The sequence below is a fragment of the Eutrigla gurnardus genome, assembly GCF_963514095.1.
Source record: "Eutrigla gurnardus genome assembly, chromosome: 20".
NCBI lineage: Eukaryota > Metazoa > Chordata > Actinopteri > Perciformes > Triglidae > Eutrigla > Eutrigla gurnardus.
The window spans coordinates 12,542,351-12,569,135 of record NC_139931.1 but is presented as its reverse complement, the minus strand read 5'-3'; the positions used below and the strand labels follow the sequence as shown (position 1 = coordinate 12,569,135).

Genomic DNA, 26,785 nt, shown 5'->3' with positions numbered 1-26,785 from the left:
GCCTCCAAAAAATTCCTGCAACAATAAAGATGATCGCATGAGTTTGCTATGCGAACACAGATGGGACGAGGGCAGACATGTTGGGACATCCACAAGGGTCGTCTCGTGTTTCCTTACACGAAACGGGGATCGTGTCGGAATAAACAACTACCCGAGTCTCAGTTACATTACATACAATGTATAGACGTTTAATCCCACTGCGATCATGATAAAATATTTCTCTCAAGTGAAAATTGAACCTCCCACACTGCCTCTTCCCTTTCTGATCGGACACACGCAGTCGAGGGAGTGAGTGAGAGGGGGAGCGGGAGCGCGCTTTCCGTGTCTGGTTAGTGGACTGACAGCCAGCTGTGCGGCTGCAACGACAACAACAACCTCCTGGATTTGCTACATACAACTAGATTAGTGTTGGTCTTCGGTTGATCATAATACCACTAAACTATAGCTAGTCTGGAAGCGAGGACTCGACAGCACAACGCTACACACAGTATCGTCGGTGGATTCCGTGCTAACTAGCTAGAAGAGCATTCCTCCAACATGAATCCGTTGTGTGGCAGATGTAATCTAGTCGTATACCCCACGGAAAAAGTGAATTGTCTGGACAAGGTAAGGACGTGAGAACATCGGTTTGCTTTGTATTCTTCTCTTTGAAAATTATCTCCATACGTTGCCCCCCCTTTGGTACCCCGCCTGCAATTCGTTCTGCTCTTCCAAAATGACACCGTTCACATGTTTTTTGTGAATGAAATGTACACCCAACAGGACAGGTATCTCGCTAGCGAGGCAAGCTAACGGCTAGCTTAACGTCTGGGAAGGCGACGGCACGAGAGCGCGGACCAGAAAGGAAATTACACTTTATCGTGTGGATGATGGGACCATTTAGACAACATATTTTATATTTCCCAACCCACGACAGCGATTTAAGGCTACGGAATTGATTCACCCTAAAAAACCAGCGCCTCCCAGTGTTTCCGACAGCCTGGTTTGGGCCTGGCTGGCACCATAGCTTTGAGGAAACCTGATTGATAACGTTAGCTAACGTCTCTAACCTTTTCCTGGAGCACATATCCCGTTGTCGAGGGATTTACCTTTACAAATACGAAACGATACAGGACTTCTGAGTCCATAATGACCAAGCTTTTATTTGGCAGCGGGGCTGACTTGGATCTGCCTGTGTCCAATTCACCGGTTAATCCAAGTCATGGATCATTGGTAGAGCCGCCTCGCTTAGTTTTCAGTCAAAATCAGTAGCCTAATCTCAGCCAAGGTGCTAATCTCATCAATTGGACCCACATTGAGCCTGTCCAGGTCGCTAATTCACACGTGAGAGTCAATTTCAGTTAACTACTGACACAGCACGTCTTGGTACAGTCACCCCTTTTAGCTATAAGCAGAAAAGGTGATCATGGGTTGATGACATTTATTACATTTTGCTACACTAACTTTGCAGAAGATACATGTAACACTCCGTTTACTAGGTGGGTGGGGTCTGCAGTGGCATATGAAACTGCAACTGTGTATTTTTTTTTTTTTTAAACCAAAGCAGAGCTTGGGGCAAGTAGATAATTTGTCTAATGGACGTCTGAATGGCTGTTGAAAATCAATCCCTGTTGAGACTTGCTTATCTTTTGGGGTCGACTGACCAGGACGGTGGGGAAAGAGCACACAAAGCACATTATCTAAAGTAACATCAGCTCTTGATTGGATGCATTATTTCCCTCTGCGTGGACGTGTGATTGAATGCGCCATGACTAATGTTTTAACTCCGGACTCCAATTGATTTATCTCAGAACCTCTCTTAACACACAAGCAGTCCAGCCCTTCGACAAATATGAGTCATGCTAGCATGTTTAAAGGCTGGTCTTGATAAGAGCCAAATTGACACAAATACAGTCTAAATCTGCTTTGGTATCCGGCCTGAAGCAGAGTGCATTCCAGCAGACGGATACTCTCCTAAAACGTGCTCTGTCAGAGGCCTGCTGTGCCATCTCCCCTGCTTTGAGCCAAGCACAGGAGAGTAGCCTACCGTCTGTCTTTGCTGCCATTCCGCATCAGCGCTCACCCCTTCAGACACGCCAAAACAACCTCCCCTTTCCCTTCTCCTTTGCACACACACTCACACACACACACCGCCTTTCTTGTTTGTTTTAAAGCAGCCGAGGCCACATTTGCTGGGTATTTTTCCGTGTGCTAGGCTAGCTCAGGTGAAGGCAAGGCAGTCGATTGTTCTGCCACTTCCTCAATTGGTATTCTCAGTCACCGATGAATACCTTTACCTGACAGTCCTCTTTTAGAATATCCCTCTGTGGTGTGGAGAGGCTGAGCCACAGAGGCTTGTGTGTCTGACAGCTACATTCCAGTATAGCAGGGTCTGGGCCCAGCAGCCGAGCACATGTAAAGACAGGAAGTGGATTTTGGTTTGGGCTCTTGATTGTGACGGTTTGCCTTGTTATTTGACTTCCCTTCGGTTCTTAAAATACTTGTTGATTGTGCGGCGTTTAGAGCTGCTTATTTGCCTCAAGTATCAGAATATCTTCGGGGTTAGATTTTGTAGCTGTTGAACAGTAAAACTGGTCACATTTATGTTAATGTACAATGTCTGAAGGAGTGAAATATTTCATATGTATCACTTTAAGATTTACAGTCATTTCCAGCACACAGGAAGTGTGTATTTTCAAGATAAATTGAGAGATCGGTATAGAGTGGTTGAAGCCTAAAGCTCATCTTTCACTAACGCACATCTCTGCCGGATTGCTATTGTATGTCTGAATCCTAGAGCCTGTTCCTACCAGCAGGTGAAGAGATACAGTCCTATATTTCTTCACAAGATGTATTAATATTTAATAGTGCTATTATGCTGTAGCTTATGAAGCGGTGTAACTGGTTGCTGAGTAGTAAATCAGTTTCTATTTCAGTGAACATAATATTTCAAAGTTTATAAATAATGACTTCTCACAACTCATCTTTTAATAGGTTAGTATGAAGCACAAACATTGCAACCGGCACCGAGCACCATAGATACGACAGCCTTGCTCAAAACAAAGCAGTCCGTTAGTGGAGAGGAGAAAGTCAAACATGGATGGACAAAAGCCTGCTGGGAGGTCAATTTCTTCATTTCAGCTTGTGTTTGAAGGCTATTACAATGCCAACAGACATGGAAAATCACTGTCTGTTATGTTCACAGAACAAGCAATTGCAGGGAGGAATTTGATCACAAAGTTGATATAAGCTTTCAAAGGCGTGTTTTGTTTCAGTTGGATAGGTAAAAAGTGGCTGCACTTCTTGGTTCACATGATATCAAATATTCAGACACATTTGTCACGAACAAAAGTGTGTGTAATAATCAGATTTCATACACCATTTGCTTCACACACCCATGTTTCTGACACATACTGTAGTTTTGTTCTCTTAACTTTTGCACTTACTGACTGGGTCCATTTCTATTTATTTATTTTTTTTAGCTAACACATTGGTTACTGTGTTATTTGGCTTCAGCGTGGGGTTTTTGGTTGACACGTGAGCCTTAGTTGTACTGCTGCTGCTGCTCAATCCCAGGAAATTGCTGGAAAAGGAGGTTAAAGGTCAGACGAGTACAGTTTGCAAGTTGTACAGCTCTGTACAGCTTTACGGCATGAAGGAGCTTAAATCATATTTAGTCATGTGAAATCAAATCTAAAAATTAGACTTATTAGAAATCACGAACAGCTTTTTTATCTCAATAGAACAGTGTGCTACATATAATCACTTAATTCCTTGCGGTTTATGCTTCAAATTTAGTAAGTTATCAACCACTCTTGTGCAGATGTTCTGATTTGAAATGGGGAGGATTTGCTCTCTGGTGGTCCAGTGTGAAAACATTTCTGCTGATACTTGTTTTAGAGGAATTTGTCTACCGCTTTGCCTTTATTTAGACCGATTATTCTGAGCGGTGATTCATGTTGTCCAAATGCCATTAGAGGTGAGGAATCTGTCCAGCCACCACCAGTCACCCTTTGATGAGTCACATTCGCAAACACACATTCCAGTCAAAATCACCCGAGGTGTTGACTCTACAGTGAGCAGCTAGGTACTTCTCCTTTGTGCATTTAACCAGAAAAAGGAACTGGTGCACTTGTGTTGCCTGCTCTAAATCTATTAATCTATTACAGCTTTTTATTTGTACCTGCACAATAAAATAAGGACTGTGTTCTGGTTTGAAATAGAGCTCATAGAAAGCAAAGGCTAAGAGACAGGTTTATCTAATATAAGCTATACAACATTGCAAATTACGTTTTGTAATATTCATTTATATTCATAATTTATGACATGGAATGTCATGTTTTGACATTTCACTTTTATTGTGCTCATCATCTTTTCCGCTGGTATTTTTTTAATACATTTTTTTATTAATGTCTAGTTGATGTAGCAGCGGGGTGTGTAAGTGCACATTTTAGTCTGGAGTGGTTTGGAAAGTGTGTTAAGTGCATACTCTTCTCTGGCATAGTATGTCTGTTCAAATCACTGTCTGCCTGCTGGCCAACAGGCAGATACTCAGATTCTATGGGTAAAAATGAATAGGCATCAGGCAGGCTAATAATCTACCAGCATGCTTTAATGAGTTAGTTTCCTTAATTAGCACCAGCCAGATGTGGGCACTTTGTCTTTAGGCATGTACTGTCTTACACAAGAATAATCTTTCACACCTACACGGAGTAAGCTGCTGTAATAGCCCAGTGTGTGTGTGTGTGTGTGTATGTGTATGTGTATGTGTATGTGTATGTGTGTGTGTGTGTGTGTCTACGTGTGTGTGTGTGGTGCTTTTCATTTGTTCAGCCACTTTTTGGTTGAAAATAAACTTCTGAGTCAAAGAGCCTTCACACCATCTTAGATGTAATCAGCCTCTAAAAGCATCAAACAAAGTAATTTAGAAATTTTAGACTGAAGTGAATTGCTTCTGATTTGACCAAGAGATATGAAACATTTCATTTGGGTCTTTAGGGATTTCCTCTGATGCTTAATTTGGTTAATCAGAAGACTAGATTTCAAAAATCCACTTAACAAGCTGTAGATTAAGTCAATTTCTTTACATCTAAAATAACAGTATCATCAGAAATTCTCATTAAGTCAGTATAGAAATAACACCAGCTACTTCTCTGGAAATTTAGCATCACAATGGTTCTCTCCACAAAAAAGCCCATGGGATTTCCCCACAGGGTTTTTGTGTATGAAGGCAATCACAAGAAGTAAAAAGCATAAGTCTACAAACACACTTCACCACGTCACAACCAAAAGGCAGGCTAGTATTAGGTGTGATGATGTTTAGAGGTGTCATTCTTAGCAAATTGCCATAAGATGCGTAAACGCTTCAAAATACACATGTGGGATATATACTCTCTCAATAACACACAAACTAATAACCGATACAACCCCACTTCAAACATACATACTAACCCTTTCAGTTATTTCTAAACTTGGCACCGCTAACTTTGACACAGCTATCGCCAGCGTTCACATTCTTCTCAACCTTGTTTCCAGTGTCGTCTTCTTAAAATCAATTGACACCGATGGCTTGGTATGTATGTTTCTGTGAGAATGGGAATCATTCACACTGTTTAAATTACACACCAAATACTGATGTAGGAAGTGGTTGACCCAACAGGCACGCAGCATTTAAACCAGTCACTTAATCACTCCGATCAGTCTGTAGTTGGTATGTGAGAGCGTGCTCCTGGACTCTTACTTACCCTCCCTCTGTGTGTGATGTGTGTGCATACATGGTGTCTGGAATTGTGTTGGCTTTCCAGAGAGCTGCAGGGTTTTGTCACGGCCAACTTGTGTGGTTCTCACCGCGAGAGAGGAAGAACCATACAAGTGCAAGGCTGACTGAGCATTTTTGCTCTTGACTGGAGTCTTCTCCAATGTATCATGCACTGAGACATATAACCTACATACAGACAGTACCACACACATGTGCACACACATCTACACACACACACGTGTACACATGTGCCCTTGAGCTGCGCTGATGCAGGGAGACAGTGCTTTTTTTTTTTATCAGTGTTTTATTTCTAGGGCTAAGTCTCTGCAGTGTCCTCATTTTCCAGCTGACTGCCAGATACTGCCTTGGCACCCGAGAGCCAGGTTTTTCCTGTAGCTGGACAAGGCTAAGTGTTGAATGGCCTCTGGAACACCCATTTCTCGCCCATACATTGTTCTTTGCCCCTTCCCTTCCCTTTGGCATCTATTCATCTTAATCCTTGACCTTATTTAAGTCCCAGACCGAATATATTTCTAGCAGATACTTCAAATTTAGATTCTGTCTAGGTTCATATGACATGATTCTCCAGTGCCCACTTGTGATTGTATTTAACATCCTTCCACATTTTAACTGTGAGAGACTGCAACCACTGCTTAGCATTACAAATAAATAAAGTGTGCTCAACCATACAGTTAGAGAAGATGCTTGCAGAATACGGAATTTAAGTTCACCAGTTGGTGCTCTTTTAAGTTGACTCTTTTTGAGTTTTAATATTGACACTGTGCTGCAAATGTAGACCCAAGTGTATGTAGCACATTTGTTTAGAACTGTTAGCTTGTTGTTGCTTCATCCAAGAGGCAGTTTGTTGTGAGTTGGATCTCTGTTCACGGCCATGTTATCTATGTGAAGGTGACGAGGGCTGTCCTGGTCAAATGTGGGTTAGAAGGCTAGGCTAGGCTTAAGGGTAGTTTCAAGTAGGTCAAGTGTGTGTGTGTGTGTGTGTGTGTGTGTGTGTGTGTGGAGGGGGTCGTGAATTGAAGTGGGCGTGTTGTATAGGGAAATGGGTGTGTAGTATAGTGGTTGGTCTGCAAGAATTCATCTAGACCCTTCTCAATAGTTTGCTAAACGGTTCAGTTCAGCAGGCTTGCTCTCTGTTATAGACCCATGGTCAATATTTAGTCAGGGAAATGGCAGGAGTGTCAAAGTCCATGTTAACAAGTTCACCTTTTCAACAGCATTTGCATTTACACTTCTTTATTAGCATTGCAATTCATTCACTTATCCCTGGATTGTGATTACAACAGATTTGGGGAAATGAGAAAAGGGGTAACGGTAGCCCGTTGAGAATATCATACTGGCCTGCTGCACTACAAGTAGATGAACCAGACGGCATGCATGCAAAGAAGGCAGCCTCCACAGCCTTAAATCAGCTGAAGCTAGAGGAAATGGAATCTGCCTGCACTGTGCTGTTGTTTGTAAAGGGATTTGCCATTGCGCTACTAGCCAGAACAATGGAGAGGGAGACCAGTGGAAAGAGTAACACGATGTGTCCATCTGCATCTCCCTCAGGCCTATATTGGGTTGTAGTGGGATAAGGCGTTTGCTTTCGAAAGCGTGGCCCACTGTGTTTTGCTGTAGATCACAACTCCACTCAACACTGCGGGCCTCCTTTTTAGTATGCCTTAGTACAATATTGCTGGCTCACAGCTACGAAAAGCCATGTCAAACACACACACACACACACAACACACACACACACACACACACACACACACACACACACACACACATGTCATCACATACCACCCTGGGTGGTCCGTTACATCCAGAAAGAACAGACGAGACTGTTCTTAAAACCACCCCGAAGCCATGTTCTTGTTCGATAATGGAAGGAAGTGAAATGGCCATTGTGCTCTGTGTTTGGTCATGTTTCGATACATAGCACTGCCATAATTGTGTCTATGGACTATCTGCAGCTTTCAGTAAACGTCAACATCCTGCTGATTTATTGCCAGCTGTTTATCAGCGCTGTAACACATGCTATATTATAAAGCTGTATCACTGCACACAGGGAAAATATTGATTTCTCTGTCATACATTTGTGCATATATGTGTTTGTGAGGGATCCATTGAGAAAGTAATGTTGCACTTGTAGTTTCATCCTCTGTTTTGAATCATCGTTTCTGCACTGTTTGTTTGGGAGATTAGTGTTTTGTGTGTGGGCAATTGGTGTAGAAAGTCATAAAGAGTGGTGATAGAATGAGAAGGATGACAGAGCAGCCTGGGGCCATGTTAATAAGGACTCCCTCTTTCTTTCCCCGCCATTCTTTCTTGCTCTTTCTGTGTCTTCCGCTCCTTTCTCCCTTCCCTTGATGATCGCAGGAGCAGCCAGATCATTGCTTCACTTTCTGGTGTTTTCTGTCTTTTACTCACCCCTCCCTTCCTCTTGCTCTCTCCAGCTACTTCCTTTCATGTTTCCTCCCTCCCTCCAGTTCTCTTCGCTCTCCAATCCTCCCTCCCTCGATCCCGCTTTGAACCCTCAGGCCGCAGATCAGCCCAGTGCCAGGAGAGAAAAGGAAAGGAAAGGAGGAGAGAGGGTGGGAGTTAGGGAGAAAGGGTGGTGAGGGAGATAGAGGCATGGCCTCTTATGAAGATGGATAGAGGATTTACAGAAACATGCAAGCCTTCAGAGATCAGCAGATGGACAGAAAGGGAGTCTTCAGAAGAAGCACAGTTTCTGTAGCAGCAACTGAAAACAACGTGTGTGTGTGTGTGTATGTGTGTGTGTGTGTGTGTGAGAGAGAGAGAGAGTGAGAGAGAAACATACAATTTGCTATCAAAAGGAAGGGTATGTTAGTTTCTTTGTAACTGTTCAGTGCTGAGTTTCCACTTTGCCTCACTTTTTTTCACACAGACTTAACAGTCGTGAGTCTTTCAGTCTGTATCCAGCTCCTGTCCCTGTGAAACCTCAAGGGAATAGAAAGTAGTTCTGGCCTTACTCTCACTCAATTAGCTTTCCTGTGCTAATTTGTGTATGGGTGTTTTTGTGTGTGTGTGGTCCTGTTTGGATCGACAATTAAGGTGAAACAAATGTCTCAAATCTCTCCCTTTCTTCAACATTTTGTGTGTTCTCCCTCTCTTTGTTTCTGACAGTACTGGCATAAAGGATGCTTCAGCTGCGAGACCTGCAAAATGACTCTAAACATGAAGAATTACAAAGGCTTTGAGAAGAGACCATACTGCAATGCGTAAGTTGTCCCTAAGTCACAGTTTTGTCTATGTCAGTGAGCATGTGTCATGTTTTTATACTCAATTGGTTCAGCCTGCATCCCAAAGACACTGACAGCAGTGTTTAATCTGTCCACAGACGGAAATAGGACTCTCCGTGTGTGTGTGTGTGTGTGTGTGCGTGCGTGTGTGTGTGCGTGTGTGTGTGTGTGTAATCATGTTGGAACCCAACTAAGGCCCCTCTCTCCCTCCTCCGCTGTTTATCAGTGACTATTCCAGCTCCCCCTTTCAGAGAAAAGGCCTATGTGTGGTGTGGGAAAGTGCCTCCCTCCCTCCTCCTCCTCGGTGGGGAAGAGGGGGGTATCAACAAAGGAAATTCCTAAAGTTCCTCTACAGTGACACGGGCGGACACGCTGAAAACTAGCATGTCTACTCACGCTTCAGCACATATTCACACAGTAAAAGCTCATCAGGAATCCATGGAATCCCCCTCTGACATTACTTGTAATGATTTTCTCCCCCTCACCGTATGTGCGCGGGTGAGTTGGAGGGTGAGTGCATGTTCTGAGAAGGCGTTTGTTCATGTCCTGACAAGATCTTTAGCATTTTTCCTGAACTGCCATTTCATTGCCACTTAAATAAATCAAGTCGTCACGTCATGATAGCGTTGCCATTCTCAACCCCAGGGGAAACGTTAAAGTAATATACTATCTTGTGGTCAGCTGTGTTCTATAGGATTTTCCCTCCATTATCATTAATGCAAGTCATCTTTGCCATGTCTGTATTGAATAATTTTTTGCCCCTCTACGTGTGAAGCAGACACCATTCAGTTTGAATGCAAAGCAAAACACACAAATAGCCATTATACTGTCTCATCAGGAAATGCAAATGTTTGACGCCAACTAGTAACAAGCACTGACAGGGTGTGAGTGTTAAGAGAAATTACAGGAACTGGCAATTTTCCTAATTTTCCTTGAATCACCCACTTTCTTTTCCCCTAGCTCTATATATATATTCATGAAATTGAGTCACACCACTCAGGATAATTGTACATTTTTTATCTCAAGATGAAATGTTTCCAACTCTGTGAAAGGTCACATTTTCACCTGAGACAATGAAACAGAACGGAAAGATTACTCGCTGGATCTGATAGGCAAAATAACCCAACATGCATGCAAATCATTTCTAGTTTACCCAAATGTGTTAATCTATGTCTGGAGTACACCCAGCTCACAGGTGAATGTGTGCTTCTGTCCACACTTGTTGATAATATCATAGGGAAGGCTCTGTTCTATTCTCCCAGTTAGCTGTGAGAGTGAGGCCACATCAACAATACCAGGACCCTGAATCTGAAGCAGCTAAATGGAATTGAGCCCTCAATACCTTTTATTATTTACACCTGTGCTTTTTCTACTTTATGTCAACTTGTCTCCTGTGGAAAAAGTCCTATTGGTGCTTTATTGTTCTTTATTATCACTATACAGGGGTCAAATTTGCTTAGTAAGAACATTATTGGTCATAAACCTTTAAACAATTAAAGGAATACTTCACCCTCAAGGTGTGTTCACACCCAATGCAACGCAAATTTTTCACGGCACAGTTGCATATTAAGTCAATGCAATGCTGAACTGTGCAAATTTTTTAGATTATATTTCAACTTCACTCTGACACGAAGCCAATCAGCGTTGAGATTCTCCTCCTGTCGTCACTGAATCAGAAATGGATACAAAACATATTAAGGCTTTGTGTAGTCAAACAGAGCTCCGCGATAGAACCTCAAATTATTACAGAGACTGAACACAACTGTGTATAAACCATAGCTATCTATGGTACAAACATCAAGGATGCTGCCGTATTTATGCCTAGATGACGTTATTTTAAGTTTTTATGGAGAAGCTACAGAGTTAACTCGATCGATCCGAAAGCCTTTCGGAAAACAAGCATTTAAAAAGTGATTTGCTTATTGTCTTGCTAACAGATTTAACAAACCAATACTTTTTAATTTTCGTTCCGTTGTTACTTTCTGCATGATTTTTATCCATTTATTGCAATTAATTCACAAAGAAACGTATTGTGGGTTCCTACCACTGTAGTAAACCAGCCAACGTGTGGCTTTCTATTCACAGTGAATACAGTTCAGTTCAATTCACAGTCATTCAAGGTAACATGTGGTTAGTAATTGATGTACAAATATTCATTTTGAAGATGAAGTATTCCTTTAAAGCCCTACGCCCTGGGCACACCTCTCAGGTGTTTTTTTGTTGTTTTCGCTGTGCCTAAAACAGAGGCTAAGTCACCCTCCTTCTGGTGTCACCCATGGTCTCTCTATTGAGATCTCCCTGACTAGCTTGTTGGCGTTTGTATCTCTGTGATGTCAGGACAACACCTTTATAATTCATGTGAGGTGACCTGCACAGCAAATTCCCAACTCCACACAACCTCATCTCAATTAGCCACAAAACATGAAAACCCCTGCAGGCCTAATTATAAGCCTATAGATTATAGTAATTTGAAATAGTAGAAAAAGTAGTTCCAGGTCTGTCCTTAAATCTCACTGACCCTGTCCCTAGTTTCAATCTTTCATGTTTATGGTGTTAAGGCCTACAGCAAGTGTTGTCGTACTATCACCTTTGTTTCCACTAACTAAAGTGGCTTCTTCTTTTCCCTTTCCTTACCTCAGATGTTCCCTCCGCTCCCTGCATCAGCAGGAGCAGGGCCCTTCAGAGCCTGTTTATTATGCCTCTTTCCGTTTGTTTTAAACGAGCCTCTTTCGAGTAAACATCGTCAGTGGAAGAGTCTCCCGCTTCAGGAAAGGAATTCAGGCTATGTTCTCTGTCATTATTCTGTGGGATAACTCCTTTATCATTACTCCCCTGTATTTGTACTCCGTAATTGATATAAGTGTTGTTTGTTTTCACTGTATTCCCACCCATCTCTTCCCTGAGAGTCCTATCCCTGATTAGATGCTACAGAGTCACAGGAGGATTGTGGGAGATTTAGGAGGGCAGATAAGTGGACATAAAAATCCTTCATTTCCTTAGGAGACTGTGGAAGCCATTGGTGGCTGCCTTAATGACTTGATAGTCTGAAATTAATTTGAACATCAATAATAACATGTTATTAAATTATTTAATGCTATTGTTTAGCATGCTTGCCAGTTTTATTCCATTTAAAACCGCATTAAATCATTTGTTGATATGCTGTTGATAAAAAAAATCACCATATGGCATGACAGCGTCTTATGTATTAGTCTGGGATACATCTCTTACTCAATTAGGAAGATATGCGGGTATATTGGATTCTGTCAGTCATCTGTCTGTTGCTTTCTAGCTCTCCTTCACCATTGCTGCCTCTACCAACTAGGCTACAGCTCCTACTCTGTGATGTGTTTTGACGAGACTTCTGTCCAGATTTTCTATGCAGATGAAACATTCCTGCTGAATGATGCATTACAACCTTTCCAGGTCTCACTGGGTCAAGCCGGCCACAACGTCTCCGGGTTCCACTATGCAAACAGGCCTGTCCTCCTCCACAGTAGGCGGTTTGTGTGTGTGTTGTATGTGCCTGTGTGTGTGCGTGATTTACACATGCGTGGCCCCTTCACTCCTCCATCCCAGTAGTACCCCCCCTCCCCTCCATTTTGATCACTCCCTCTTTAGCGTTCACAGGGCTAACTGAGTTTGTGCATGTGTCACCCACTCCCGTCTGCGACTTGTTACCTTGTTATACAACCTGACAGAGAGATGAGTGTTCTCGTGATTCACTCGCCGCCTCAAACGGCAAGGAAACGTGAGCATGACTGCACACACGCAGACATGCATTACAAGATCCCACTGAGTCACTGAGCTTATATCTTCAACACTGTTGAGCACTGTTTGTGCAGCAATTTAGTGACCCATAAGTGCAAGGACAGTTTCTAAAGACACATTGAAGATGACAGGAACACTGTTAACGCAGATGCCGGTTGTGAGAGTGTGTGGCGCTCGAACACACCCCCATCTTCTTCAGACAAGCGGGGGTTTTCAGACACAGTGGATGTTCTGTCAAAGGAAGTTTGTCCAACCACAAACCAGACACTCCCAAGTCCAGAGAAAAAGTGGAACATAGATTATTAGTTCTTATAGATAGTTAGGAGGTTTGCACTTTATTACAAACAATTTAAAAAGCCAGTGTGTCTGTATAGGAAACACCTTTTTTTCTCGTCTTTCAACAATAAAAGAGCAGCTTGGCCTGCCTGGCCTTGGTTGCTAACGTGGCAAACCACTACATCCGAATGTTGCCGATAGCTTCCTTTTTCGGGAAAATGAGGGCTAGTAGTTGTAAAAGCCAAGTGTGAGCGTGCACAGACCTGCATGTGTTTGTATGGATGAAAGCAAGGATCAAGTGCTTGGGTTTGCTGTATATCACAGAGCTTGAAAAGCCAACTTCAATTAACTTCTCCAACTTTATTCATGTTCCGCGTCCTACTCTTTGATATTGTTTTGGGGGTTACTTTAAAGTGGCTCCTATATCTTTTTTTAACAGTACTTTATGTAAAATACGCCAACCACAATCCTTTTGTTAACGTTTTTTACATCACATAATCACATCAGGACAAACGCTAATTCAGTTTGTTTACCATGTTGTCTAGGAAACGGTAAACATATTGCCTAAATGGGTTACCCAGAGGCACGGCTAGTGGTTGAAGATTTTTGAGGTCACCCAGCACCCTGAGGCAGGCTGGGTACTGCAGTCCATATGAGCTGTTAGATAAGCTGTGAGGGCCCTTCCGCTCCCACTGGATTTAAGCCATGTGTTCTTGCTGCCTTTAGGATCACACTGCCTCGCAGGCACCATTATTTGTGGCCCAGAAGCCTCCAGTGTATAAAAACACTGACTTACACCTCGCACGCACAAGCCATTAACAGCGGTTTAGGCAATCAATAACCAAGCGTGCGATGAATGGCTTTTGGAGGGTTGCTTGGTGTGCTGCATGTCTGCATGTTCCTGCTTACTCGTGTATATTTATGTGTGTTATATTTATTTCAGGCAGAGCATTTTCTCCTGAGCAGAAGGTCCGTTGGTTATGGATATGTGACTGTCAAGAAAATTCCCAGAATCCATTCAGAAAAGAGACTCCTCTTCATGGTCTGCTGAAAGGGGCCGTCCATGACATCATTCTCACTCACCCCACTGTCTCTTTGACCCTGTTGCCCTGTCTGTTGCAAACGGTTTCTCTTCCTGTTATCCCCCATTGGGCTTTGCCTTTGTATGTGTGTGTGGTTGCGTGTGTATGTGCATTAGCGTGTGTCTGTGTTTTGTAAGCATGGAAAGCTTATTCCACACCTGCTATGGCTCCCCACCAAAACTCTGCAACCTTTTGGGCTCTCTTCCCCCCCACACAGTCCCTGCCTGCACTTCCTCTTTTTCAGACTACCTTGACTCCAACTGACAGAGCATTGTGTGTTACACTGACATGCTTTTTGTCTACAGGGGCTCCTAACTCAACCTCAGAACCACCTTGAATAACAAATGCCCCCACTGTGGGGCCACAGACTGCACACTGCTTGATTTGTGCCGTTTCTTTCTCTTTAACAGTCTAGACTTCAGCGTCACAGTGGGAGCCTGAGTAAAAGCTGGCATCTGCCGGTGTATGTTTACCGTGCTGACAGTCTTTGCTGTTTTTTTTATGTTTATTTTTCAGACACTACCCCAAAACACGCTTCACCTGTGTGGCTGACACTCCAGAGAACATCCGCCTCAGAGAGCAGAGCAAGATGCAGAGCCAGGTAGATTCAAGACCAAACTCCAGCACACACAGCTTGTTCATATATTTGCATCGTTCCACAAAAGAGGCAATAGAAAGACACGCTTCATTTGAAACGCTTGACTTGAGTTAACCCCAAAAAATTGATCTGGGAGGAAGTACTTTCACGAAGCCAACTGTCAGACAAAATCTAATTCAAGGTAGTCCATTCAAGATAACAATATGCTCAAAGCTTGAAGACTTAAGGAGTCAAACCATTAATATCATCCATTCATAATGGACAAGGAAGAGACTTGGTGAGAGGGCTGGGAGGTCCATGAGCATGTACTATTATGATAAATAGGATGTCATAGAGAAAAAATGGGGCTAAAAATTATTGTCATCCAAAAGACAACTTGGCTGCCCAGTCAGATTAAATTGTCAAACAGCCTCAGAGATGAGCAATCTTAATATGTTCCGTTACAGAGACTTTGCATCCCTGTCCTGGTTCAGTCTTTTAATGTAAAGTCAGACTAGAATACTAGCACCCATTAAATTATATTAAAAACGTAGGCTGTTTGGAAATATCAAGTAGGATCTTGCTTAAATCTGTTTTGCAATCTTTCCATTTCCTTTTATTGTCAGTTGAAACAAAGAAAATGTGTTACATAAGAAAGCGTTGCAGCATAAATGTCCTTAACTGTAGTTATAAGCCAATTTACTTTTAGTGTTTAAATAAACTGGCAGTCTGGCCTTTCAGTTGAGTATTTTAATTCTGCCTCAGCTGGAGGCCTGAAAATTAGCCCAATAAGCACCAGGTTAGTCTAAAGCAATAGTGTGTTTTCAATTGACCACATTTTAACCTATTTGTGGAAACCAAATTTCCTAGTTGGACGTCCTTGGGCAGGACGATGTGTCCACAGAATGTGGTGTTGGTCCTCCATGAGATTGTCTGTGACTGATTGTTTATATTTAAGGTTTTTGCTTTTTCACACATACCGAATTACATACATATACTCCGTTAAGGCAAATATTCTGGGATATTCCTGGCATAACCGCTACTATCACAGCCCTCTTGATTCACACTGATGAGAGCAGCTGTATTAATGTGTCATGCTGTCATTATTATGCTTTCTTATGTTGATCGCAAGCTGGATAGCCTAATAAAATGTGTGCTGTTTATACCTTGCACCATGTTTACTGTAGCCCAGTACAGATGCACTATTAATATCTCTTACTGTAACGTTTTCCAGAACCACCCTTGTAGTGATCATAGATACTCCCAAATGATCTCTCTGTCTATTTTTTTTTTTTTTTTTTTTTCAAATAGCCTCCAATCTTAAATGCCCAATCTGATTTGTAACCACAGAAAACACTACTCTCTTTCACCCGAAGCTTAAATAACAAAGACCCAAATATATTCTAAGATATAAAAAGAACCTCATCAGACCAAAATATTCATCTGAACCAGGTCATGTGTTATTACCTTGATATGGGTGGCCCTGATAGTCAGAGAGATTTGTACTTGCCAACAGACTATTAACAATGTCTTCTGATGTTTGCTGTCTGTAGAAAGAAAGCATAATAAATCACAGATAAACTGGCAATACAATGTTATTTAGTACGGTGGCAAACAAGTGGCAGACTTTCATCCACCCTGAAGGCTGTCATGTGAGATTTCTTATTCCTGTAATGATGTCTGAGACATGTTCCTTAGTATTTTAGGAACGTGTGTATCAATGGGGTGTGATCACTAAAGTAAAAGAGAGCCACATTAAGCATTTTAAAACTGAAGGTTTAGCACACACCTTCAAATTCAGTCATTTTTGAGCCTCATTAATCACAAAAGACTCTGCGAGATCCTGGAGGGACTGATATATTAATGTGGACGGTGGAGGAATCCAAAAGGAGAGGCTTGTTTTCTCAGCATATTGTAGAGGAGAGTGTTGTCCAGAGGAGGCGGGGCTTATCAAAGAAAGCACATCCCTTGTTGTGTCCGCGTGTCAGTGTCAAACACTACAGATGAGACTGGGGTGTGTGTATACGAGAAGGGTTTTTGTAAAGTATTGGGGTGGGGTCAGTGGTCATGTGGGGAGGGGGGATAACCGAGGGATTGAGGGACAGATGGTGTTTTTCTACATCTACCCCCCACAAACACACACAACCATGCACCAAGAGACAGTCATTATACAAATGGGGTATCATAGTCACTAGAGATAGAGATTATTACACAAAATATGTTTGTGTGTGATGGTGACAATTTGTGTTATCATGAACAAGCATTCTTTCACTTCTCAGTTGTGTGAGCGTAGTGGTCATAGTGGACAGGAAACTATAATTTCAGAAAAAATACCCAAAGCTTTTAGGAGAAGTAGATTAGATGATATGAAATACGCCCCCGTATTGTTCTGTACAATAAACGGGTGCATTTTTGGCAGCTTAAGGAAGTTGAAGGTGTTTGTGAAGAACTGGCCATCTTAGCCCTCACCAACACATCCGCTGCGTTGCTACGGGAACCCTATTGCTATGGTAGCAGGGTAGAGGTTTGTCACACCTCATTACAAGAATTTGCAGGGGGAAACAGAAAGAAACGAGACAGAGAGAGAGAGAGGTAGAGATAAAGAAACTGGAGAGAACGAATTGGCGAAGAGGAGAGGGAGAGCAATGAGGCGCACATGAGCGAGGGGGAAAGAAGGAAGAGACAGGAAGGCACCAACACAGAGAGAGAGCGAGGAGTGCAGGGTGAAAGAGGAAGAGATAAAAGTAAATCCCCAGAGGACGGAAAGCTAGAGGAATGCAAATAGAAGCAGAGGGAAAGATTCTAATGAGGAAGAGCTCCAGCTCTATGGGAAGACTGGCTGTTGCTCTTGAGGCAGTAAAATATGAATGAATGAAAAAGGAGCACAGAGAGAGAGAGCGGTGTGGGTGGGGAAAGAAAGCAGGGGCCTGATTGGACGAGAAGACGCTGTTGCATAGACCTTAAACAGACAAAGGAGGTAGACTGAGAAATAAAAAATAGGGGGAGGCTCAAACATTGACTGATGGGAGAAGAGCGCGAATGAAAGACAAAGATGGGTCGAGGCCACATTAATCTTCTTCATGACTTATCTTTGTGCGCAGGCTTGAGAGCCGTGTATAATTTCCCATGGAATGAGGATCAGCCATAGTTTTCACCCAATTTCTCAGTGGACGTCACGCCAGGAGTGACGGCACATATGGACCTATCACACACACGTTATCTGTGAATCACAGCCATGTCATGTTATGGTAGGGAGTCGACAGATGAGAGGAGGATCGGTCAGCACTATGTTCGTCAGTGTCAGACAGAATGTGGCCGTGGTGTGGGGGAATAGAGCTTTGTTTCCTGGTAATGCACTGTGCAGGCAGTCTCCGTTCTGGGGGGGGGGGGGGGGGGAGTACAGGAAATGTGTGCAGTCACCATGGACGCAGGAGTAAGGGTTTGGTTGGTGTAGGGGGTGGAATCACACCATTTGTCATTGTTGAAATTTAGTTAGTTTCTGTCAAAATATTACATGTACCCGACTTCCTGTTTCGTGTATGTAAATAAGTGTATGTAGTTGTGGGCGGTGTGCGTTTGGATAGAGGTGAACAGCCATGTGGCAGCAGAGAGAGGGAGAGCTCCAGGCATTGTAGTTTCTGATACTCAGCTAACGCTGCATGGGCTGGACATTTCCTCCTCTGCCCTTAGGATCAGGACAGGGTGGGGTCACTGGACAAATACAAACACACACACACACACTGTGACACACTACCTCACAATGTGACCATATATGGTTGCTACCACGTCCTGTATGTCAGGCCCTCACTCCTCAGCAAACAGGAAGTGAACGGCACAACAAAAGACTATGCAATATAGGTTGGGCCAGCCATACTTACACTTACACACACACACACACACACACACACACACACACTCCTAATGCTTTAGTCAGAGTTAATGCATAAGAAAACTTTGATTATTCAAGCCACACAACTCAAAGCTTTCTATGTCTGTGCTTTGTAGAAAAGGGGATAAGGTCATCACTTAGTTTGTATTATCATCAACCATATGCTTAACAGTGCTTATTTTAACTCATATGAAAATGTGATATTATTATAGTGTATACACATGCATCATTTCATTTAAAACATTGGCTAAAAATGTATGGTCGTTAAGAAAATACTTACATAATGACTAGCATTTTCATCTAACTGTCGAGCTGCAATAAAGCCAACAGTAAAAACAATTTCCTCCCTGCTGTAAAAATATTTTATTAGGCCAAATTAAAGCTCAAGTCAAGTCAAGTAGTAATAAGGTGGACTCTGATAACAGTTCTATAGGTGAAGAGCATTACATAATTTTAAAAGAAAATATAATACATCAGTCATCTTTTTCTATTTATTTCTTTAATCTCTATGTGCAAAGAATTTACGTCAGAGCATCTATAAATAAACAAGATTTGTTGGATTTTTCCTTGTTGACTCACACAAACGTATTGAAACAGGCTGTGCATTTTCATTTAAGCCAAAATGTGACGCACCTTATTTTGTTTCTAACATGAATTGTGTTTGTTCTGCAGGCTCTCTACCGGGAGGACTTTGAGAAGAATAAAGGAAAAGGTTTCAGCGTGGTCGCAGACACGCCAGAGATGCAGAGAATTAAGAAATCGCAGGAACAAATCAGCAATGTAAGTGTCAGCAACACAGTCACCGAGACAATCACCTGACCCCTCCTTCCACCTGCTTTATTACTCTAAATAGTAACGGAAGGGCCCCTAATTTTGACTTAACATTCTTCACTTTTCTAGTGTCGGTTCCCCTCCTGAAAACTTTAGTTTCTGAGAGTTACTCATATCACAACTTCCAGCTAAATTTAGGCATAGTTTATTGTGAATAGTTAAATACTTGGTTTGTTTGTTAGGACTTAATAAAATTAACCAGCAGAACCCACCAGAACTTTGACAATTTCTCTTTATTTCACTTCCTGAGATGCATCTTCTTCATCTCAGTACTCTGAGAGCTACAGCAGACTAAGATCTCGAGGTTCATAATCTTTGCATGTTTTTTTATTTTAAGGATCTTTCATCCTCACGCTCAAGTCACAGAAATCAGCAAATATTAGGCTTACTCTGCTCACATTGCTCCTCATTTACAGCAATGGAATGCTCTTCAAATCATAATCCACATGGCGGATTCTCCTCCACTCTCCCCTCCTCTCTCCCTCAGTTCCTGTTATTGATTTGCCATTTGTCTATAAATACAGAAGAGTGCTGAAGAAAGGCATACAGTGTTTACCTTTTTTCTTCAGACTGCTTAAGTCAGCTGTAAAGGCCTTTCTTCTATGGGAGGCATATTATAAATAAGCCGACCTTGTTAATTGTATAGTAAGTGTAGGGGTCATCATTTTGTATGGTAAAAGACCTTGCATGTCTACGATCAAGGAAATTTGCAACACAGAGAAAGATACACACGTGTAACATATGTTTATGGTTGTGCACACTCAAGCCACATAAAGTGAAGGAGTGTCTTAAGACGGGATGGATTTGGGTGCAAAATTGATGAACAAAACATCTGCTTGCAATTAGTGTGTCATTCACAGCCAAACATAAACAAACCACTCCAGATGAATGCTACATCTTTCTCCCTCTTGGTTCTCTCCCTACTTTGTGCTTCCCAAAATGTCGTCAATGTTAAGCCTACCACTTGTATGTGTCCTGACTTGTCATATCATTCTCGTTCTGTATTCTGTCTTTTTTTTTTCTTCTTTTTTTTTCATGTTCGGTCTTTGTCGCCACCCTTTCAATTCCTGTTACCTTCCTCTTCTCAAGTTTGAGAAGTATAGTAGTATGCAGGGTTTAGTTCAGCGGCTGCCTTGGCACTTCCTGTAAATACACGCACACACCCCCCCACACACACACACACACACACACACACACACACACACACACACACACACACACACACACACACACACCATCTGTTCAACCTGCTCTTTCAAAACAAACCAAAATAATCTCCCTCACACACTCTTACTGAGCATATTGCACTTGAGAACCGTCACTGTGTTCTCTCAGTCACTCGTTTCACTGTCCTTGCACAAACACTCCGTCATCCCATCCCGTCTGTGAACACACTTCTCACTAATGCCGCCGGCACAGTGGGCTCTTTGAGCGTGCCTGTAAGCGAGGACAGAATCAGTCTTGTAAATCCTGACCGAGGCACTGTGAGTCAGTCTGTTATCAGCCCGGCAATAAGGGGGACGGGTTATGTAGTGCAGTCACTCAGTTTCAGTTTCATCATAGTGACCTTGTTTCATGTTGTAACGCTCAATGCTGCTTTTGTCACACTGTCTAAAGAGGTTGTCGGTTGATCATGAACTCTTTGTAGCTTGAAATTGTAGTGCAGGTTCTTCTTTTTGTTAATTCTTTACTTTAGGATTTTGAAAAAAGCTCTGATGAACAAGTTCAATTACACTTGAGTAATTATATACATGATTGAAGTTGCATTTACTGTGCTCAGTCATTGGACCCCCCTCCTTCTTCCTCTCAGTGTTTCCTTTTGAATCTAGCTGGCTCATTCTCTCCCCAAGCGTTCAAAGTTGGTTCACGTTTTTTACACTTCACCTGCTCTTCCTGATGTGTCAGCGAGGGTTGCTATGCAACTCTGAGCTTGCACTTCCGGCCGCTGAGATGTCATTTCCTCTCAGTGTCTAGCTCCTCTCGGAGGTTTCGCTTGCACGTAGGGGCGCCCCACCTATCGCCACAAACACATGGGCGTTGAAGAGCAATCAGGAGACCTCTGGTGGATAGAAAGCAAACTACACCATGTGTCTGGAAAGATGACCACACCTGTAGATTTGAAGCTCTTGTGTGAAAATGCATGCCCCTCCATGTTTAAATGTGACCGTACACTGTTTGTCTCTTGCAGATAAAGTACCATGATGAATTTGAGAAGAGGAAGACCGGAGGAGAGGTCCCACATCAGCCGCCTAGCAACTCCAGCCCAGGTATTTCTTCTAACACATACCTAAGCATAGCAACTTATACATTGTCTACAGTTTTACAAGCAGCAGTAGGAATTATAGTAATTATATCAAAAGATCAGCTAATTTTAATAAAACCAAATTATAAAACTATCTGTATGACTAGATACTATGGAAAGGTTGTGAAATATGCCGTCTCTGTGCTTGGCTGGATCCCTGCCACAGGCTGTATCAGTTCAGCAGGCTGGGTGTTGCCTCGTCTCTCGTCACCGCTCTGGGATCTTGGGTGTAACTTGCTCACTGCCCGTCCTCCTCTGCATTCAATCCATTCAGCTATTAATAGTTGCACTGCTGCTGAAATTGCTCTATTTAAAACATGATTAAAGTAATTCAACTAATTTATAATCTGAAATTGAATCGAGCTGAAATTAGAAAATCCCTTTCAACCCTTTTAGATTACATCCGCTGTCATATTGTGCACCAATTTTATAAATAGATTTTGAAAAAAATCAGTCTTTGTATTCATTAAAATCAATTAATATCATGGCATCCATCAATCTGAACTTCAGCTCTGCACAGAGCTAGAAAAGTTGCTAATCTTTTGACGATGAAATCAAATTCCTTTTTGCCCAGCCTGCTTATCCTGTTTCACTCAGAAATACGTCACTTTACGAAAGCTAGAAACACGTGATATACAGCTCCACTGTAAATGGTTAAATCCATGAGTGTCTCTGAAGAATCTATTTTTGCTAAAGCTGAACATGAGCAACTTTCAAGTCGTAAATATGATCAATTCTATGTCAGAACATTTCATTAAGCAACTTGTAGGTCAGTGGACAAGTTGCAGCTATTTATTTAAATGTTCCTGAAGTTTGTATTTCACACGCTTGATTTACATTTTACCACAAAAAGGCATTGTTCAGTAGGTTGTTTAACAAGAGAAAAGGAGCCATTGGATGCACGTCCTGGCTTGCAATGTTTTTGAATTCCTCACTCTCTCGAGGAGCCAATGCAGATATACAGACAGGAGTTAATATATGGGGCATTAACAAGCAGTTGCTTTGTATGGATTTAACTCTTAATTCCACTCCCCACAACAGTGAGTCACAGTATAGTTCTCAGTAAGTATCGGAGACAGAGTAGCAATATAAATGTCCATGTTTTCTGTCTGTTTTAGGTTACCAGTCACCTGCAGCCACTCAGAACTTCCACTATGAGCCCACTCCTGCACCAGCGCAACCGGCGGCCGCCGCCCCACCTCCCAGTACTGGGGTAGGTCCTCCAACTTGATTCATCCAACACCTGAAAAGAACCACGACACTACACTTCACAGTTTAGATTGATTATTAAATCTGAAATGATTTGCTGATTAACCTGCAGGTCACTTAAAATCGCTGAATCATTCAAGCTTCTTAAAATTTGATGTTGTCTGGTTTTCTTAGCCTTCTATGTTTCTAACTGGATATTTGCAGGTTTTGAACTATTAAGCAATGGCCATTTTTTGGCCATGTATCTCAGCTGTCGCTCCTTTCTAGCAAGTCATACCCGCGGCAGCTGTCGTCCTAACTGAACTCCTTGTTGTTATCAACAGAAGCGGTACAGGGCAGTGTACGACTACTCTGCTGCCGATGAGGACGAGGTGTCCTTCGTGGACGGAGATGTGATCATAGACGTGCAGCAGATCGATGAGGGCTGGATGTACGGCCGCGTGGAGCGCACCGGCCAGCAGGGCATGCTGCCCGCCAACTATGTGGAGGCCATCTGAGTGAGAGGGAAAGCGGAAGAGAAAAAATGAGGAGGTAGAGAAAGGGAGGGAGGGAAAGAAGGAAAGGAAAAGACCAGTGCCATCTCATCTTAATGCCGCTTTCTCTTGATTTTACTCTTGTCCCCCCCGCACCCCCCCATATCCCCGCTGTCCACCACTGTTTTTCCTTCTCTGTCTGCTTGCCTGCCTCTTTGTCTGTCTGTCTGTCTGTCGGTGCTGATGTCTGTCTATGCTTGGGTGTTCGTCATCCTCTTTATCTGGCTCCACTTTCGAGTGATGTCACATGTGGAAAAATTAAGGTCTTAAAAGATAAACTCACAGTTCATTGCAGTATGTCAGGGGTCATGCCGTGTCACACAGCTCCATCCTAGCTGTAGCACTTAACAATCCTAGCACAACATCATGTAAAAGTTAGGAAGAAAAAAAAATAGTAAAATGCCATTTTCCCCCCCACGGGTCAGTCACCACAGCTGCAGCCATTGTTCTGTGGAGAAAATAAGTTTTAAGCGTGGGTGGGTGTGGCATTTTTATAGGCTTGTTTTTCGTTTTTCTTTTTTCCATTTTGCAGCGTAATCTTGGCCAGACTGGAAATACAGCGTTGAATCTCAGTCTTAACTAAGCTTGAATATTTTTGACTTGTGTACATTCCTTTTGACCTCTAACCCTGTTGCTGTCGCACCAATCAGCCAGTTATCAGTCTTAACAGAGAGGTTTTTAATATATTTATAGATTGACACACATCTCGTCATTGTGTGCTCGAGTAGGCACCCTTGGGTTCAGCGCTGCATTGTGGGTATCGTTATGGAAACTGGAAATCGTAGCCTAACTGAAGAGCACCTCCTGTCGTTGCCTTTGTCTGGCGTGTCGGATACAGGAGGGATCAGGGACAAGTTAGGGGACATTATCATTACTCTCGCTGCCACACTGAAAACATCCCCTCAGTTGGTGTGGATCTACAGTGTACACTCTTATTCCTTTTTCTTGTGGCCTGAATGCCTTCAGTCCAGAGAGAATCACAAAGATGAAACTGTTTGGAGAATGGAAATGGGAAAAGGCCAAGTCCTTCCCCCTTTTGCTAAAGAGAAATTGCCAAGAAAACACATTCATAGAAGAGAAGGCCAAGCACAACTCTATATTGTGAATCTTTTTTTTTTTTTTTTTTTTTCATTATTTTAAAATTAATTCCACTGTTTATGTGAGTAAACATTCCAGACTTCATTTTGCATTTAATGTGAGAGAAATTGTTGAATCCTTGGCTGTGGTAAATGTTGTTCTCATGCTGTTATTCCTTTGCTTTTCTTGTCATTGTAAGAAGCTTATTTTGAGAAAAAAAAAAAAGAGGTCAGTGTATTAAATAAATAAACCAGCAACTCAATTTATGAACCAAGGCAGAAGTGTTTATCTGGACTTGTGCGGTCGCAGTATTAGACGAGTTGTGGGATTAATCCACCTGCAGGTCAGAACAGTGCTAACGGCTTGATTACGAAATCGGCTGAACGCTTGCATGTTCAAGCTAGTTTCCGATCAATGGGTGGCTCTAATGCTGTTTCATATTACGGAGCTTCTAAGAGTCATGTTACAGAACAGCAAACACCAATAAATCTTAATTATTTTGTGCTCTACAAAGCATTCATGCTGCCATGCCCTTCACCTGTTTGTCAGGGCTGAGCACTGATGCAAGACGGAAAGCATTTTTTGGGGGGGGTCCGTTTGGCAGGTTAATCCTGAAATTGTCGACTGTTTTTTGCCATTTGACCCTTGAATCAGCCGATATTTCCCAGCGTTTGGTTGGTGTTGGTCATTGTGATGAAAAGAAGGTTGGTTCATGAACACAAAATCAAGCATTTAATTTGCTGGCTATGACACAGACATTCTGTATCATTCCTTTACTCTACATACTGTATTTCTGTGAGGACTGTATATGATTAAAAAATATATATATTTGACCATTTCTCAGTGGTGTAAATAAACTCACTGGCCCCTGATCACCCCCCGCCCCTGCCCCGCCCCCCTCCCTTTTCTTGCCTTTTCATTTTCCTGTGATGCACTGTGACTGTCACAGATATGAGCGATCAGGGTGGTGCGTTTTTTAAGGTGGGGGTGGGGTGTGTGTGTTCAGCTTTATGAAAAGAAACAAAGCTCTCACTATGTAGCTAGATGACATTGTACAATTGTATATGTATCATAAAGGTAAGTTAGGGAAATGTTTTTACAGGTCATGGTGCTCTGGGAAGTGGCTTGCCTTCATATTAAAGTGGTTCATATTTTTTTGTGAATGTGACCTGAGGGGAAGTAATGTGACTTTTAAAGTTGACTCACGGTGGGGGGGAAAAATCCAGTTGGTGTTGAACATTAATAAAAAAAAGAAAAAAAAAAGAATGCAACATTGGTGAATTGTGATAGTGCTGATTAATGAATCAGAAAAAATGTCAAACAGGTTTATAGGTTGCCAAACAAAATGAACATGCCGTGTGTTTGCCTGTATTTGCATTAACCTCTACTTGACAACACGACAAGTTTAGTTGGAAAAACAGATGCTCGATTGGAAAGCTTGCGCCTGTGTTTCTCTTGGGTAAACTGAAGAGTTGGTGGATTGGCTTGAAGTGAACTGATTGTTGTTCCTGGCTTATGATGATGTTTGCTCACATTAAATAACAAAGCTACTCACTGGTAGGCTCTACGGATTACATCCAATCCAAACCGTTTTGTCTCAGTTGACGTTCTGGATGAAATGAACACGGTGGCCAGTGTAAGTGTGACTTGGGATGGATTTGTTAAGGATTTGAGTGTGTGGTGATGTTAAGTGTGTGAGGGGGAGGGGGATTCTGGATATTAGTCAGGAGTTAACCTCTTTGCGCCAAATACTGCTCCTCTGCTCTGATATCACTCATCTACTGAGGCGTAATGTCATATCATAACCCTGTTTCCATTCAGGTTTTGTCTAGTATCCTGTCCACCCATCTGCTGAGATCCCTTTTCCTTCAGCTGTCATTGTAGGCTCCTTCGCTTCTGATGAATCATTCCCTGCTTCTATGATACTGGTTATATACTGTAGATTTTGCAGAGTGAAATCATGTAATCCACATTCAGGTTTAGCATTCAGACCGGTTTGTGCATTCCATCTTAAATTGTTTTTGTTTTTTGTATAATTTTGTTTTTTTGTTTTTTTTTTAATATAAAAAAAATAAAGATACCATATGCACATTGACATTACATGTGTATTCAAAACTCATTCTGAATACATACTCAGAATTAAGGACCTGAAATCATCTCCTGTTGCTCTGTTACAGCACTTCAAATTGTACTTATGATTCTGCAGATTCAATAAAATGTCATTTTTTTCTCAGA

General features: G+C 42.2%; 1 protein-coding gene across 2 annotated transcripts; it reads left to right on the top strand.

Annotated features, from left to right (window-relative positions):
- Positions 1 to 306: 306 nt before the first annotated feature.
- On the top strand, positions 307 to 26,785 carry lasp1 (LIM and SH3 protein 1). 2 transcript variants are annotated; one of them, XR_014599102.1, is made up of 8 exons: positions 307 to 606; positions 8,891 to 8,985; positions 14,649 to 14,733; positions 19,271 to 19,378; positions 21,618 to 21,696; positions 22,850 to 22,944; positions 23,264 to 26,223; positions 26,256 to 26,785. XR_014599102.1 is itself a non-coding variant. In XM_084038108.1 (7 exons), the coding sequence occupies exons 1-7, from the start codon at positions 538 to 540 to the stop codon at positions 23,435 to 23,437; spliced, it is 705 nt and encodes a 234-aa protein (XP_083894234.1). In that variant the 5' UTR covers positions 307 to 537; the 3' UTR covers positions 23,438 to 26,785. The 2 variants fall into 2 exon arrangements, 1 of the variants encoding a protein (XP_083894234.1); XM_084038108.1 differs by having other exon boundaries at positions 23,264 to 26,785.

What these genes read in the sequence shown, in the direction of transcription:
- lasp1 (XM_084038108.1), top strand. Translation starts at nt 538, where the DNA reads ATGAATCCGTTGTGTGGCAGATGTAATCTAGTCGTATACCCCACGGAA. An exon ending in CGCAGGAACAAATCAGCAAT is followed by an intron (nt 19,379 to 21,617) that starts GTAAGTGTCAGC and finishes TGTCTCTTGCAG; the next exon opens with ATAAAGTACCATGATGAATT. An exon ending in GCCTAGCAACTCCAGCCCAG is followed by an intron (nt 21,697 to 22,849) that starts GTATTTCTTCTA and finishes TGTCTGTTTTAG; the next exon opens with GTTACCAGTCACCTGCAGCC.